The sequence below is a fragment of the Mus caroli genome, chromosome 9 (genome assembly GCF_900094665.2).
Source record: "Mus caroli chromosome 9, CAROLI_EIJ_v1.1, whole genome shotgun sequence".
NCBI lineage: Eukaryota > Metazoa > Chordata > Mammalia > Rodentia > Muridae > Mus > Mus caroli.
This window is the reverse complement of record NC_034578.1, coordinates 52,219,661-52,237,911: the sequence shown is the minus strand read 5'-3', so window position 1 is coordinate 52,237,911 and position 18,251 is coordinate 52,219,661. Positions and strand designations below refer to the sequence as shown.

The 18,251-nt window shown below is 37.3% G+C and overlaps 1 protein-coding gene across 1 annotated transcript in view; it reads left to right on the top strand.

Moving 5' to 3' along the window:
• Etfa (electron transfer flavoprotein subunit alpha) overlaps positions 1–18,251 on the top strand; it is a 61,338-nt gene that overhangs the window by 21,425 nt on the left and 21,662 nt on the right. Inside the window, exons 3-9 of the mRNA XM_021171712.2 lie at positions 417–498; positions 598–680; positions 4,037–4,136; positions 5,469–5,579; positions 6,402–6,503; positions 7,729–7,797; positions 10,517–10,599. Of these exons, the coding sequence (XP_021027371.1) occupies positions 417–498; positions 598–680; positions 4,037–4,136; positions 5,469–5,579; positions 6,402–6,503; positions 7,729–7,797; positions 10,517–10,599 (630 nt within the window). The remainder of the gene's footprint in view (positions 1–416; positions 499–597; positions 681–4,036; positions 4,137–5,468; positions 5,580–6,401; positions 6,504–7,728; positions 7,798–10,516; positions 10,600–18,251) is intronic.

The window sequence follows — 18,251 nt, the reverse complement described above, 5'->3', positions numbered from 1 at the left end:
TTTTCAACAAGAACATAACTCTTAGTCCTTTCACAGAGTTCAGCTGATCAGCTCGGGACTAAGCATACACGTATATGAGCCTATGAGTGGCATTCTTTTTTCTTTTTTGTTTTTTTCTGTTTTTGGCTTTTTGAAACAGGGTTTCTCTGTATAGCCCTGACTATCCTGGAACTCACTTTGTAGATCAGGCTGGCCTCAAACTCAGAAATCCACCTGCCTCTGCCTCCCGAGTACTGGGAATAAAGGTATGCACCACCACACCTGGCTATGGGTAGCATTCCTCTACGCCATCTCAAAACAAACAAAAAGTAGTTTTTCATACTTGGCTGTTAAGATTTTATGCTTGGTTAAAACTTAACAGTGTTGGTTCATTGTTTCTTTTGGTGGATACTTAGAAGCCCTTCTCTTTATCACAGGTGGTACAGGATCTATGTAAAGTAGCTGGTGTAGCAAAGGTTCTGGTGGCTCAGCATGATGCATACAAAGGCCTCCTTCCAGGTGAGGTGTTCTAGTGGGAAAATGTAGTGTCTCTTCTGCTCAATATATGATTATGAAGACAGCATGAAATGTGTTTCATCAACTGTGTTTAATTCTCAGAGGAACTCACACCATTGATTTTGGAAACTCAGAAGCAGTTCAGTTACACACACATCTGTGCTGGAGCATCTGCTTTTGGAAAGGTGAGAAGTGAATGAATTTCACTGGGCTGGAAATGTAATGGTCTTTGTTTAAATAGCCAGTCCTGACGCTTGCACTAAGGGGCATACTGCTAACATTTATTCTTTTAAGATTTCATCAGATTTTTAAATTTTGTCACAGAGATAACTATTATTTTATAATTTTATTATAATTTATTAACCTGTCACTTTTAGGTTTTGGAATTGACCCAGATAAAACTATTATTATTAAATGGAATTTTTGTGTATGTGTGTTTTCTCTTTCTTTCTCCCTCTTCCTCTCCTTCACCCCCCATCCCCCCTCCCCGTAGCCCTAGCTATGCAGGTACTCACTCTGTAGATCAGACTGGTGTCAAATATCTGACTCTGCCTCCCAAATGCAGGGATTACAGACAGGCAGCTTAGTTATTCATTTTAAGAGATGATTTACTTGGATGGCTGGTGGATATAGTAGAAAATCTAAGTCTGTCTTCTCTAGGGATTTGGGAAGGACTGTGTTATGGCTTGGGATAGCCTTAAAGATAGCTGTAGTTTGATCATAAGCTCTCTTTATTGTTGTGCCAGGAAATGTTCGTGAACCCCAGAAAGACTACCAAGGAGCATTCTGAATCCCATGTAATGGCACTAGGGTCTCTTTATTCAAGCTAGAGCTTGGACCACTGTCTCTTGACACAGGAGAATGGAGGGGACCCAGAGCCCAGTTGCAGGCATGAATTTATGGAGGCAAAAAGGGTTTATCTAGCCTGTTACACATCTGACTGAGACACAGGGCCTAGAGTCTGTGAGACACAGGGCAAGTCACTGTGAAAAAAAAAATCCTGAGAAAAGGAGGTATGTTATCTTGGCTCATGGTTTCAATCATTTCACCTTGTCACTTTGGCCCTGTGGTAGATTAGGAGGTCAAGGCTCATGATAGAAGTACATGAGAAGATATAATTGCTAATCTTGTAGTATCCAGAAAGCAGAGAGAAGGGAGGGAAAGAAAAGGGTGAAGAAAAAAATGAGCATTTCAATATTTCCTTTGAGAAGTTAGTATAATACCAACTATCTTGCCATAGGTCCTATCTCCTAAAAGTTCCATCATCTCCCAAATGCAGTAAATGCTAGAACCAGGCCTTCAACACAGGGGTTGTGGGGGTGGGGGTGGGGTGGCATTCAAGTACTCTTAAAAATATACAACCTCCTTCACCATAAAAGAAATGCACATCAAAACTTTAGATTTCACTTCATCCTCATCAGGGTAGCCATCATCATGAAAATAAAGGAGAGAGAATTCTGGTGAGGATTTAGGGGAAGAAGAAGCCTTTATTTACTACCAGTGGAAGTGTAAACTAGTATAGCCATTATGAAAGTCATATTTCTCAAAGAATTACAAGTAGAACTATCATATTAGACAGCTGTACCATTCCTGTGCTTATACCCAAAGGACCCTATATCCTACCTCAGAGATACTTACACACTTTACTGTGGAATTATACACCATAGCAAGGAACTAGAACCAGCTTAGACATCCATCCACAGATAAATGGATGCAGGACATGAGTGAATGCAGGGCTGTAAGAAATAAATATGAAAATTTCAGAAAAATAGATGAATCTGGAAGCTCAAATACAGAGATGACCCAGATTCAGAAAGACAAATACAACATACTATTTCTCTGGTTCTTAGCTTTGAATGTTTATATGTGTGTATATATGGATATAGGTCATGAAAGTAGGAAGGGGACCTCAGAGGGAAGAAGGTGTTTAGGAACTTGGGCAGGATGGTAGAGCACAGTGAAGGTGGAAATGAGTCCCCTGTGGTGGAGGGGTAGTGGAAATGGGAGTGGGGAAAGGGTGGGAGAGGAGGATCTTCAGAGCAAGGGAACTGACATTGGTGCTTTTTAGTAGTCAAGGCCAGAGTTCTTTATTCATGTTTGAAAGAGGATTACTATCTAATGAAGGTGTGACAAAATGTAAATTAGAACCTTTTCCTTTAGAAACTCTGCAGTCAGGAGGCTGATCCTGTCAGTACTTGTAGCATCATTTGTAGGAAGTCACTGAGTAGAAATAGGACAAAAACAGAAGAGAACTAGAAAACACAACCCCTACCGTCAGTGTGCTTAGACTCCTAGTTAGCGGGTCATACAGCATGGATATTAAGTTCATGCTAGTCAAGGCTAGTACATTGTAATTATATGTACATGTGGGAGAATACAGAATGAGGTAGAATGGCAGGTAGTTTAGAAGAATCTTTACAGAAGAGAGAGAACTAGTTTGTGGTGTTATCTTGAAATGCCTTTCAGAAGCAGAGTCATGAAACCAGTGAGGTGCCACTGAATGAGCTACGAAAAAGTCTATCTTTGTGGGATAAAAATCAATGCTTCTCAGAGCTAGAGAGATGGCTCAGTGGTTAGGAGCACTAACTGTTCTGCCAGCGGTCCTGAGTTCAATTCCCAGCAACCACATGGTGGCTCACAATCATCTGTAATGGAATCTGAAGCCTCTTCTGGTGTTTCTGAAGACAGCTACAGTTTACTCACATACATAAAATAAATAATTCTTTTTAAAAAAGCAATGCTTCTCTTTTTAAAATTACATATATTATGTAAAAGAACCTCAGTCCAGAACTTGGAAATTCAGTCTTCACTGAGTGACTCTCTTCTGCTTTAGAATCCTAGAGTTATAGTAGGATTTTAACTAGACATATGCAAATTCTCTTTCCTCTCGGTACAAGATGTGGTAACTAACACCCAAGGCAATTTTGACCTGCTTAAGGATTTGGCTACTGAGAACAAAGTTATACATGTATAACATATAACTGCTATGTGCCTGTATCAGCCAGAGCATGTGTGTTTGTTTTGATATTCAATTTATGTGTGACACACAGGCTGCTGTGCTTGATCTGTTTTTACAACATGAACTTGACAAAGGTTGCACCATGTATTGAAATTTTTTCTTTTCTATTTTCTAGTAAATATATATAGTAAAAGCTTTTCCAGTGTTTTACTTTTCTATTTTTTTTCTCTTTCTCTTGTTTAAATTCAGGGATCCATAACTGTCACATATTGTACTTGATATTTATTAGGGCAGTAGATCTCATAATTTATCAAATTGAATCAGCTTCTTATTACTATAAATCTTCTATAACTCCTAATATACAGAAATGGTAGGTACTAAATTTCAAAGACTATCTCAAAAGCTAGATATCCCTTGTCCAGAGATATATGTGAAGTGTAAAATATTTGAATTTGAATTAAAATTTATGCAGAAGCTACACCCCTTTAAAGGGGTTTAGGAGATACCGCTGTCGATCATTGTATCAGTCATTTTTTTTTTTTTTTACTCACTGCTTTTTTTTTTTTTTTTTTTTTTTTTAAGAACCTTCTGCCCAGAGTAGCTGCCAAACTTAATGTTGCCCCAGTTTCTGACATCATTGAGATCAAGTCACCTGACACATTTGTGAGAACTATCTATGCAGGTAAGTTCTAAGGAAGATAATTAATCAACATGTTAATTTTTACAGTATACATAAATCTTAGAAATAGGATTAGGAAACAAACCTACGATTAAATGGACCATCTTAAAGGTTTCTGAAAAATGCTTTAATTGAGAATAGCTACTGTCCGATTTATTATGTGCACAGTGCTTTTATACTGGCCTTACAGTTTATGGAGTAAGATCTTTCCCTCCAGTGATTAATAAAGATTAAGTTTGCCATCCAATATATATGTGTTTTAAATGTTTAATTGTGATGTAATTATATCACTCCTCCCTCCAACCTCTACTATCATTTCCTTTTCTGTCAGTTGATGGCCCATTTTTCTTTATTACTGTTACATACACATATGCATGACTGTATAAATACAACTACTCTGTCTGTTTAGTTTGCTTGTGTGTATAAGATTTCAGAGCTGGCTACTTCTGTTTGGATAGCCAGTTGTATTGGATAACCAATTAAAGGGCTCATACCTGAGAGAGACTAGTTCTCCTCTCTCAGCAGTCATTGCTGTCCTGTGCTTCTTTGTCTAGTGATGGGACTTGTGAGGCTTCACCCTTTCCATATCAGCATGTCTGTTGCTATTATCATTGGTCAGGTCTTGTTTAAGTAGCTATATTTTGTAAGTAGTACCTTGAAAGGCAAACTCTTTTTAAAATAGTTTTCTCAGTCTTTGCTTTCAATGTGCAGTTGAAGTTCAATGTGCATTAAACAATTCATTTCAGCATCTCTTTACTTGATTATTTCTAAGCACATTGATCTCCAGTGGGACTGGAGAAGGCAACAATTTTGGTTACTGGTTAAAGTTGTTGTATGTCTCGTCAGACCTGTAATCTTCAGTGGTATTCAAGTATTTGGTCATAGTGTCAGTCACTCAAAATGCGAAATGTCTAATCCTTTTAATCCTTTTAAACCTTTGGTTCCTCTGAACTTGTATTTTATGTCCTGTCATGCTTTCGCATTATCTTCCTCTGTTATGTACAGCAGTTGCATTTGTATTAAGGTATAGCAGTTCATATTTTTAGGTTACTGATAGAGCTGATTTGGGAGAAAGAAGCTTCCTTCCCACTCCCACTGAGAGGTGCCTTCTCACTACAGCCACCTGCCTCTGTGTGTTGATGCCAGGCAGTAACTCTGGCTGTACAGGTGGCCCCTGGTGACGGTCTTCTCTCTGGTGTTCCTCCTCTCCTAGACTTAGCAGGGGTAGGAAACAACTTGCCCATCGTTATTTTTGCCTCATTTTTGTAAAATGAATTCTGAGCCTGACAGGAATACTTTTGGCATTCCTCCCTCATAATAAATTTTGTGTTTCAGGAAATGCGTTGTGTACAGTAAAGTGTGACGAGAAAGTAAAGGTGTTTTCTGTTCGAGGAACATCTTTTGAGGCTGCAGCAGCAAGTGGAGGTAGTGCTAGTTCAGAAAAGGGTAAGCATTCTCATATGAGCCTTTTCGATAGGTTGGCATTTTTTGTTTGTTTGGCTTAGATTAGAATACGGGTTGGTGGGGCTGGTGAGATGGCTCAGTGGGTAAGAGCACCCATCTGCTCTTCTGAAGGTCCAGAGTTCAAATCCCAGCAACCACATGGTGGCTCACAACCACCCATAATGAGATCTGACGCCCTCTTCTGGTGTGTCTGAAGACAGCTACAGTGTACTTACATATAATAAATAAATAAATAAATAAATAAATAAATAAATAAATCTTTAAAAAAAAGAATACGGGTTGGTGTCTACTTTAACTTGTAACGCAAAGTAAAAATTCAACTGATTCATATTCCAAAGTTATGTAAATAGTTATAATTTATGTCTGTTTCACATCATCTTTGTACAAGGATAATCACTTTGGTAGATTAAAAAGTAGGAGAGGAGATCAATTACGATGAAACTTACATTTATGTTGGGGCTGTTTAACTCATTACTCTTTCCTAGGGTGGTATTTGAGTGATTCAACATAATAGGAGAATGTAATAATGGTAGAAATAGGACTTCCACTTTAACATGTCTGGCATCTTATTTGAACACTAGAGAGAATGGGTTATTCTGGTTTTTACAGATGAACTTATGAGTAGTATCAACTTCTCAAGAGTCGTACCCTCTTAACACTTTTTAATTAAAGAAAATGAATTTGGGACTGTGAAAATGTAGGAACTTAAGTTTTCTAGTATTGGATGTTTTTGTGTTGGTCTTAAAAATAATTACTACTATATATTTGAAGTCAACATCATTTTTAATTTGTCAATGTATGCAGCACCAAGTTCTTCATCAGTGGGAATATCAGAGTGGCTTGACCAGAAATTGACAAAAAGTGACCGACCAGAACTAACTGGTGCCAAAGTGGTGGTATCTGGTGGTAAGTGCAGTAGTCATTTAAAAGATGACATAAGCTATGTAGTGCACAGACCTCATTAAAGGAACAGACTTTTATTTAGGTTTTGGTGGTTCTGGGGATAGAACTCAGGGTACTGGTAAGCAAGCTCTATACTACTGTAGAGCTGAATCTGTAATCTAGAATATAGGCGTTTTTGTTTTACTTTTTCTTTACAAATGACAGAAGTTGGTAAGTTGCAAGTATTAGTCATATTTTACCAGGAATATGAAATTAGATCATAAATAGAATATGGGTTTCTTGTCTCACATCTGACACTGGGGAGCAGGGCACAAATTTCATCTGCACATCTCTGCCACATGGTATCTCGGTTTTACAAACGTCCATGTTTTTCTGTGGCATTTGATTGGCTTCTGAATTATAGAAAAAGTGGTTAGAATCTCAGAGTTGTATATAAATCCCCTACTCCATTTTACTTTTAATGATTTTGAATGTTATACTGGTCTGTGTGGATGACACTTGGAAAGCCCTTCACAGTTAATATCAGAACCTGAATGTGGTGTAAGACTTAACATTTTTTTTGTATATTATGCTCCTTTGTAGTTTTGTCAGCTGACTGACTCAGAGGATAAGGATTGATGTGATTTTAAAATCTTTCCAAATTAAACAATAAAAAAATAGTTAATGTTCCTAACATCCATCTATTGTTCAAGTGGTATTCAGAGGAAAGGAATTAATATTTTGCAAAGATGTTTGTCTTGTATATCAGCTTGCATTTTCAGGAAATATTAGTCCATATATGTTTTTTGATGGGCCTGTTGCATTCTGATTTCCTGAAGAAATGAAAATAACAGGTAGAGTGTATTTGCTCTCAAGGATTTTGAAATCTAGCCAGAAGTTTTGTTTAGTTATGCAGGGAATATTTACCAAGTGCTAATAAGAGCTGCATGTTAATACCACAGATATGGCAATGAGCTAGAGAGCTATGGATCAGGCATCTTGGACTTCAAGTGTTTCCATTATAGTGGAGAAACTGCAGATACCATAGTGTTCTTTATGTAGTTAAATAACTACAATGATGAATGCTTTATAGCAGTCATAAAAGGTTTTGAAGAAGGGTTTGTGTGCTTAATGTGGCAGTTTATAATATGGGCATTAGATTGGGCATATAAAATGGCAACCATTTTACAGAGATCAACTTGTATGTACATGATTTTATTTATTTATGTGTTTGTTTGTTTACAATGAGGTCGGGGTTTGAAGAGTGGAGAGAACTTTAAACTGCTGTATGACCTGGCAGATCAGCTGCATGCTGCAGGTAAGGTCATTCTCCTCTGTAGCACAGTGTTCTCTTTCTGCTGGAAGTGTTTTTCCTTATGCTTATATGTACGTCCTCCAACACTTCAGGTCATTATGCTTTCTTCTTTTCCTTCATTGACTTAGCTTTATTGTTTGACTGTTTGTCATTTATACAAAATAGCATTTGGCTATGGCCTTTCTATTTCTATTAGTGTACATAGAATACTTTGGTCATATTTCCCCTATTACTTATTTCTTTTCTGTCTTCCTCTTTTTTCTCTTTCTCTTTTTATGTAATTCTCTTTCTACTTCCATGTCTTTACTTTTTAAATCTAGATTCCACATGAGAGAAAACATAAGATACTTACTTTTTTGTATCTGACTTACTTTGTTTAACATGATTTCCAGTTTTGACCATTATTTACTTTATTCTTTCTGCAGTGGTTTTCTTAGACCAAAACTGAAACATCTATAAAGGGAGGAGAGTGTCCTAGTAATTTTTGAAGAATGTGTGTGGCAGTTTTACAATTGCCAACTCTTAAGAATCTTACCTAGTTTTGATTTGTAAAATACTGAAGTGCCAACTTCAGAGCCTACTGCAGACTACTGCCCGCTGTTCTCCACCTCCACACATGCTCTGACTCCTGATGAACTTACATATGCACACTGTTTTTCTTTCTTGTGAGAAAGAACTAAAACATTGACAAAGATTTAAAAACCCCATGGAAACAGAAATGACTGCATCTTATAAGCATAGTAAACTGGAAGGATGAGGAAAGAATGTCTGGGCCTGAAGCTGTGCCACAGATATGCTTAAAGCTAAAAAGCAAAGATAAAAAGAGTTAGAAATCAACACTGAAATACCCAGGACCTCAAGGACACTTAAAAAGTACAAGTGACAGCCGGGCGTGGTGGCGTACGCCTTTAATCCCAGCACTCGGGAGGCAGAGGCAGGCGGATTTCTGAGTTCGAGGCCAGCCTGGTCTACAAAGTGAGTTCCAGGACAGCCAGGACTACACAGAGAAACCCTGTCTCGAAAAAACAAAAAAAAAAAAAAAAAAAAAAAAAAAAAAAAAAAAAAAAAAAAGTACAAGTGACACGGTAAAAACCGACTACAACTGAAGAGTACTGGGTATGATGGAGGTGGGAGAAAAGAACAGGAGGGGTTGGTACAGCAAAGCTTGAGAAGTTGTAGGATCACGCCATACCCGAGCAAAGATCCAGGAAGCACAGAAAACACCAATGTATATGTGTAAGTTCCAAGCTATAACAAGTCAAAGATGAAGATAAAAGATGAAAGAAACCAAAGTGGAGGAACAAAAGTCTTACCCTATAAAAGTAGCAAAGATAAGTCCATTGGTCTTTTCAGAAATCATGTAAGATGAGAATGGGGTGTAAGACTTCATGTGTTGAGAGGAAAAACCCCAGTGACCCAGAATTCTGTACCCATGGAATGTAGAGAACTAACAGGGAAACTCAGTTGAATTCAGTAATTAGCTGGATTAAATTAACATCTATTGATGTCTTTGTTACACAACAGCAAATTTTCAAGGTGACAGAGCATTCACCAAGGAAGACTGTATTTGGGACCATATAACCCCTTCATGAATGTAAAGGAGGAGGACTTATGCTCTGTTTTTAGCTTGAGCTAGATGTCTGTAACTGAAACGTAACTGAAAAATCCCAAGATGTATGGAGAGATTAAACAGCACATTTCTGTGTAACATGAGTAAAGAAACACATTTCAAAAGAAATATTTTAAGCTGAGTGAAAAAAAGATGTATGGTACAGTAAAGTCAGTGGTATGGGGGAGGGGAATTTATCCTAAGTGCTAGGCAGTGAACTAAGGGCTTCTCACAAGTTAGGCAAGAACTCCACTATTGAGCTATATCTACATGCTCCCCACCCCCTTTTATTTATTTGTTCATTTTTAAATTCCAAATCTTTGAGACAGTCTCGATACCTTGCCCATTCTGGCCTTATGATCCTTTTGCTTCAGCCTCCCATATAGCTAGGAGTCCAGACCTGTACCACCAGGATGATCTCTTATAGGGAAATGTATAGTACTAAATGTGTATTAGAAAAGAAAGGCAATCTAAGTTTAATCATCTTAGGAAACTACAACAGGTAGAATAAATTATTGCAACAGAACACAGAAGGAATGCTTGAATCCCTTTCCTTCACTCTCCAGAAGGGGTGCTTCTGCCCTACGAATAGATCTCCTGTGGAGAAGAAACCAGTTACATTTTTATTTATTAATTTAATATGAGATACTTGTTAAACCTCAATCTTGCATTGAATATGATTTTATCTGATCATAAGAGGTAATGGTATTATACAGCATTTTTTATACCTGGAGCAGTGGTGTATGCCTTCAAATATGCAGAAAGCCCAGACAGGAGGATCTCTGTGAGTTCAAGGCCAATGTGGTCTACATAGTGAGCTCTGGGATAGCCAGGACTACATAGAGAGACCCTGTCTCAAAAACAAACAAAAACAAAGAAATTTGTGAGTATAGCATACAATGAAAATTATTTTCTTGAGAAATGTACTTGTATTTAGTGTTTAGAATCCTTGATCAGTTACAAATCGTTAATCAGGATTTTCTTTTTCAAAAGTGAGTTCTGTATACAATACTTTTTGACTGTAAAATATTAGAATGTTATTTTGTAGTTTTTGGTGACTGTCTCACTAGCTGAATAATAGAGCTTGAAAATATGACACTTCCTCCCTTTCAGTTGGTGCTTCCCGAGCTGCTGTTGATGCTGGCTTTGTTCCCAATGACATGCAAGTTGGTCAGACAGGAAAAATAGTAGCTCCAGTAAGTATTGCAATAAAATACACCCTGCAGAATTCTGTGGGGATCAGCACTGTATGTATTTGTTGGACAATAATTTCTGTGATTTATGTCTTAGTCAGTGATCCTATACAGCTAACCATTATGATGGTGAATGTGTCCTCACAAGATCTGGAGGTTTTTGATCTTAATAAAATGCTTAGCAATTTTTAAATTAGGAACTTTTTGCAAAAAGATTTAAAGCATTATGAGGTCACAGTGCTGTGTTACTATTGCCATTGCCTTTGTTGGTATTCTGTGTGTGTGATGTGGTAGAGAGAGAACTTAGTGCTAGTCCACTGACCTACATTCCTATCTACTATTGCTATTATAAATTTACATTGATAATATTTATTGTTCATAAAGTCTAAAAGCAGTTCCAACAACTAACCTATTCTAATTGAGCCTATGTTCATGGACCTTTGTCATTAGAAACTACTAGTGACACTTACAGTCTTGTGTGCTCCTGAGTACCTAGTTTAGTTCTACATTTTTATGTTTGCATGAATTTCAGGGAATTTTGATCTTTACAGATAAGTACTGCTAGAATATTCCTTTTTGCCAAGAGGATGGGACGGAATCTCAGTCTGTCTGAGAGCTTAGCAGTCATCTTGCTTTAGCCTCCCAAGTGCTAGGATTTCAGGCTTAAGCCACCACACCTAGCCAGATAAGATATTCTAAAACCCTTTGCAGAACTTAAAAGGGAAATATAAGAAATGTTGACTTGAAAGTTGAGTCTTTTAAAACATCTTCTGACCATTCATATTTCATAAGTAATGTATTGAATCATTTTTTCAGTTTAAATTTATATTGCATGAGACATGAGGAAAATATTTTTATGTAACTCAAAACAACGTGTTCTTTTGTTATTTCAAAACAAGATATTAAGCCAGGCGCACGCCTTTAATCCCAGCACTGGGGAGGCAGAGGCAGGCAGATTTCTGAGTCCGAGGCGAGCCTGGTCTACAGAGAAAGTTCCAGGGCAGCCAGGGCTACACAAAGAAACCCTGTCTCGAACCCCCTCCCCACCCCCACCCCCCAAAAAAGAAACAAAAAACAAGATATTATTATATCACATCCATTAAGATTTCCTAGTGCCCTAGTTTATTAGATGATGACTTCAAAAATCATCTTTTAAAACCTTTTTATACAAAATATTTTGATTGTGATTTCCTGTCCCCCAACTCCTTTAAGACTTTTCTTTGAAGCTTGTTTTGAAATATCTGTCCTTCTAAAGTTGAATTGCTTATCTTTTTATTGTCTTTTTCTGGAGCGCCTTTATATAGTTTGTATACAAATTATTTTTGAGGTATGTACTGTGATTCTTTTTCCCCATGCTAGGACTCTCCTGTTCTTTTTCTTTTGATGAGAAGAAATGTTTCATTTTAACAAAGTTCAATGAAGCAATCTTTCTTCTTTTGGTTAATATATTTTGTGTTGCTTAGCTTACTTGAAGCAGAGACCGTCTCAGTACTGAATATAGCACTAAAACTATTCATAAATTAAGTCAAAGCACTGTGTGACTGACTTGCTTGTCATACCACATTAGTCTGGCTATGAAAGTAGATTTATTGAGCAGATGAGCTGGAGCCATCCATGACATTTAATTAGGTGTGGCACACATATATTTTTTGTGGAAATCTTGCATGTACAGTTTTATGTGAGTAGACACATTTAGGCTTGAATTCATAAAAGATCAACAGCTTCCTAATCAAAACTACTTTTATAGGAAATTCAGTGTGTACTCTGAAGTAGCAAGCAGACTTGCTGTGACAGAAAGGGGGCATTCATAGTTCTTAAATAGGAGCAGAGTTCAGGGAGTGGCTGGTGGCATCCGTTCTTGTATTGTAAGTAAGTTTCATGCAGTCAGCTTTATTCAGCACTCCTCTTAGAATATAGAACTATCGAATTTTGCTCATGAGGAGATTAAACATTAAATGCTTTGAAGACTTTAACATTGCTCCTATAACCCCATCAGAGAATTATAGTGTATTAACTCTCTATTTGGGCACTATGCTAGTTACTTGTCCTGTTGCTGAGGCAAAATACCAGACAAAAGAAACTGAAGGAAGGAAGGTTTACCTTGGCTCACGGTTTCAGGGTCAGTCCATCATGGTGAGGAAGACTGGACAAGAACTCAGTAAGGTCACACAGTCAGGAAACAGATGAATGCTGGTGCTCAGCTCATTCTCCTCTCTTCATTCTGTCAGGAATCCCAGCCCATGGGATAGAATCATCCACTTTCGGAGTGGGTTTCCCTGTCCTGCTAAGCAAAATACCCTCAAAAGCACTCACAAAGGCATGCTTCTGTTAAGCTGACAATGAAGATTGACTATTATAGGCATGGATGTATAAATTGTATATATTTTTACACACACACACACACACAGTGGTCTAAAATATTTCTGGGAAACAATCAATTTGCAGGTATAGAGCAAAACTTTTGTGTTTGTGTGACCATTTGAGAGATATGATTTGATATTATGCCCTCGTAGTTTCAAACACATGCATTTTCCTACACAACCACACTGCAACTTGTTAAGTCAGAACACTAACATTGACACATAAAACCATCAGACTCATTTGTATTTTGCCTGTCATTTCATTAGTGCCTGTCTTAGTCAGGGTTTCTATTCCTGCACAAACATCATGACCAAGAAACAAGTTGGGGAGGAAAGGGTTTATTCAGCTTACACTTCCATGCTGCTGTTCATCACCAAGGAAGTCAGGACTGGAACTCAAGCAGGTCAGAAAGCAGGAGCTGATGCAGAGGCCATGGAGGGATGTTCTTTATTGGCTTGCCTCTCCTGGCTTGCTCAGCCTGCTCTCTTATAGAACCCAAGACTACTAGCCCAGAGATGGTCCCACCCACAAGGGGCCTTTCCCCCTTGATCACTAATTAAGAAAATAACTTACAGTTGGATCTCATGGAGGCATTTCCTCAACTGAAGCTCCTTCCTCTGTGATAACTCCAGCTGTGTCAAGTTGACACAAAACTAGCCAGTACAGTGCCCTATATAGCAAATGATAGTAGTTTAGAATCACTTAGTGCATATATCTGTCCTGAGTCCTTCAGTCCTAAACTCTCAATCCTACTTTCACATGATTATATGGTATTATAGGGTAACTTGTATTACTGGCTATTTAGGTATTTTCCTTTAAAAGTGTTTATTGAAATCTTTTGTTTTTATTAAATTGCCTTTTATTATTGATTTATGGAAGTTTTAAAATACATTCTACTGGTAAGTTTTTGGTTTACTTTCTTCACATCTATGGTGTGCCTATTTATTTTTTTGAGATGATACCTAATTGAGGAACTTCCTTGTTATTTCTAATTTGCTGCAAGCTCTCATCATGAGTGGAATTTATTTGTAGAGTCTGTGGTTCTCCCATGTGGTTCTCTCTTCTCTGGAACTTTCTCCACATTTCCAGCTAGTGTAGTAGCCACATATCTTCTGTATATTTTCTTCAACCAGTCAGACTGCATTTTTTTTTTATTTAAAGGGCTTGATTTCTGATTGGCCTTTATCCCTTTGGAGAGGAGAAATATGCTGGACTCATATCTGTGTGTTTCCCTCCCCTACAGAATTTTGGCTGCTCAAATTCTACCAGTCAGTGTTGATCTCCAACATAATGAAACAGCTGCTATCTGTATTTGAATCAGGTTTATAGTTGTTTTAGTAGGAAGATTTAAGTTTGATACAAGCTATTCCCATAGGGCCGTAAGGAAACCTGAGGTCCAGAATTGAATGTATTACTTCATGTGCTTGCTGACTAGTGTGGAGTTGGGTTATTATCACCCTAAATGATATCTTAATTAATGCTGCTTAATATTGCATTAGGTTTTTGGCAGCCATATTCTACAATTGGCAAGAATTGCACTTCTGAACATCCAAAATTTCTCACCACCTCTACCCATTTGAACTGTGTGCTATTTAAATACATTATCACTAATACTAATGCAGCATTCTTTGTTTTTAGATAAATACAGCACATTCATTTATTCTTATTAAATGGGTCCATTTTGCCACTTTTGAACATTTCACGGCTTTATTTCTTTTTCCATTCTGTTATTAGAATATACAGTGCTCTGACTTGTTGGCAGTTTTGTAACAACTTTGGAAAGTATCACCACTATTTTTTTTTCTGGTTGTAAGGAGCAAGAAGTGCCCTGCTTCAAATTCAGACCATATAAAGTCAGTTTTCTTATTTGTATAAAATAATTGTTTTATTTTCTTTATTAATTTGAGAAAATATATAATACCCAAATATGCCCTGAATTTAGTTATATGCTTTGCTTTGGTTTTGTTGTTGTTGTTGTTGTTGTTGTTGTTGTTGTTGTTGTTTGGTTTTTGTTTTGTTTTGTCATTCAGAACAATTTACAAAGTATAGTTGTATCTTATTTCCAAATTCTGTTTGTGCTTTTACTTTCATTTTTTTTATATTTTAAAGATTTTTCTTTTTATGTATTTTATGTATGTGAGTACTTTGCATGTATGTTTGCACACCAGAAGAGGACATCGCATCCTAGCACACACAATTGTGAGCTGCCATGTGAGTGCTAGGAGTTGATCTTTGTAAACAAGAACCTCTGGAAGAGCAGTCAGTGCTCTTAACCAATGAGCCATCTCTTCAGTGCCCCATTTTCTGTATTTTAATATTCCAACTTTATCATTTATATCCATATTCATTACTAATTCTGACTCCCTTACCCTCCCCAGTACAGAATCTACCTTTGAGTCAAGTAGTACATGCATTGTCATGCCTCTTTAGCCTTTGCTTTTGTGGTTGTGGTGAACAGTAGTACTTGGTCCATATTTGGCTTCAGTCTTAGGTTTTGTTTTTTTTTTTTTTTTTTTTAGTATTCATGACCCTATTCCCTACTACCTATCTATAATAGGCAAACTTTTCCAATCTCTTTGTGGTAGGTGACACTTAAGATAGTTTTGAGAAAGTTTAGGTGGCAAATGAAGAAAGATTGGAAAGCTATGTGGCCCTCTCTAGATGTGGGCTACAAATTTGGCATTAGGTTTTCTAGAAGCCAGTTCATATTAGGAAACAAGATCAGTGCCCTGATTTACAGTGTCCCAAAGGTAAAACAAACTAATTGTACAGGAGAAGTATCATTTGGCTTGGTATCAAGATCAGGGATATATCCCTTGAGTCCATATAAAGAAGACACTATTGATTGGCATCCACAACAATATCTTTACTATAAATAGGACAATACTTTTATAGAGTTGTTTTTATGATGCCCCTCAGTGTGAGCCAATTGTATGGTAAGTACATTTTTCAAGAGAGGCAGAAACTATTTGGTTCTGTGTCTGCTATTCAGGCTTATGTTATAGTAAAAGTACAGTCTGGCAATTGTTAAACCCTCTTCAAATGAATTTTATTAGAAAGACTAGATCTGCAGTCAGGTGGTAAGTATATAGAGGTGCTAGCTCTCTTTCTGCAAGATGATTAGAGCCTAGAGCACAGGGTAAACACTACCTATCTAGGACCAAAAAGGCAAATGAATATGTTCTCTATGAAAACAAAACCATACAAAACAAAGCTCCAGCTTTCCCTGTGTCAGAGAAAAACACTGTCCTTTCCTTGTTTGGTGCTGACACTGTCCCTGCTTTCTAGAGCTCATCATTCCTGCCTCCGTAGGAACTTCTCATGGGCTCAGTGTCTTTCCTCCATTCACACCTTTTCTGTAACTTTTTTTTTTCTTTTGCCTTTTGACAAATGTATTAGATCATAAAGGAATTATGTTAATAATTTTTCCATGGAAATAATATCTAAAGATGTGATTCTGAAATTTGAAACTGGGGAATTTAGAGGATGTCTTAGTTTATTTTGTGTTGTGATAAAACACTGACCAAAACCAAATTGAAGAGGAAAGGGTTTATTTCTTATAACTACTCCAAGGTCACAGTCTTTCTCTGAAAAAAGTTAGGAACTCGTGCAGAAACCTTCTGTCAAGAACTGAATCAGAGACTGTGAGAAAACACTGCTTACTGGCTCACTCTGTTTGCTTTCTCATGCAATCCACAACCACCTGCCCAGGCAAGCACTGACCGTAGAGGGCTTTCCTCCTTCCGTAGCAATCATCATTTAAGGAAATGTGCTACAATATGCCCACAGGAAATATGATAGAAACCATTCCTCAGCAGAACATCCCTCTTCCCCTGTGACTCTAGTTTGTTTTATATTGACGAAAAACTAACAAGAGGACCTCACAGATTTCCTTTAACTTCTGAAGTTCAATGATGCCTGCTGTGTTTGCTTCTGAATTGCTACTTAGATGTTCACATATGCTTTATAGATTTTATACTTGTGATAGTTTATCATGTATAACGATGTGTTAAGGAAAAGCACTAGTACACAATTTTGTTTTGTTTTTAAGATCAGTAACAACACACTATATGGGTTCTTTATGCCTGGATAATTTATTTTGGAGGATTATCTATGTCATTTCAGGCAGCTGGTTTTTTGTTTGTTCATTGACTTGCAGTATCCTATTGCATGAGTATATCACGCTTGACCCATTTTATAATAGATATTTTATAGGTGGCCTGTATGTTAGGGATAGGGAGCTGTACTGACTCTTCAGTGGTGTCAGGGTAATTAGAAACAAGGTGGTAGAAGGTCTCTCAGATCCAAAGAGGAGATGATTGTCTTCTTAGCTCCTGAAGCACTAGAATTAGTGGCTTTTAACCATTGTCTAAAGCCTTGAATCAAAAAGTAATATGCAAAACATCTCAAAATGTATTTGTCCATGTTCTCTTTACTTACAGTTCTACAGTATGGATATAATGTATGATCCTGTCTGAAGAGTAGCTAAGGGATAGCTGCTGAGTGGATTGTATAGTCTCACTTAGAGTTATAAGCACCTTAAATGCATACTTATGCAAACACTTGATTTGGGTTGTTTATTTGGATAATAATAGTGATACCTACATTATAAAATGTGTAAATTGCAGGTTTGGGATAGTGGCATGTACCTTTAACCCTAGTACTCCGAAAATGCAGGCAGGATTATCATGTTGTACATAGTTCCAGGCCAGGCTGGACGATGAGACTCTTATCTTTAAAACAAAAAAGAGGAGAATTGAGAAGAGAGGAAGAAGGAAGAAAGGAGGGAGAAAGAAGTATGGAAGGACAGAAGGTTGGTTAAGAATCTAGATGCCAGTCAGGCTGCCTGAGCTCTGCTCTTATCTTACCATTTGCTTTCTATTGACCTTAATCTCTTGTGGTACAGTTTCCTGAGATGTGTAATGGTGATAATGATCCCTATTTCACAGATTTGTAAAAAATAAGTGAGCTAATATATGTAAAACAGGTTAAATGAGAGATTCCATGTGTATATGTCATATAAAACTGCCTGGGATGTTACAAATGCTGTGCCCGAGATAATTTTACAGTAACTAATACAAATTCTTTTTTGTATATATGTATAATCTGTGAGGGTGTGTGAGTGTGTGTGTGTTCCCACATGTGCTAATACTTAGGGTGTGCATCCTACATGTGTTTGCAGAGACCAGAAGATGTCTGCTTTTCTTTACTGGTCTTCACCTTATATTTGAGACAGGTCCTTTCAACTGAATCTGGAGTTTCCCCTTTTCAACTAGGTTGGTTAGCCAACAAGC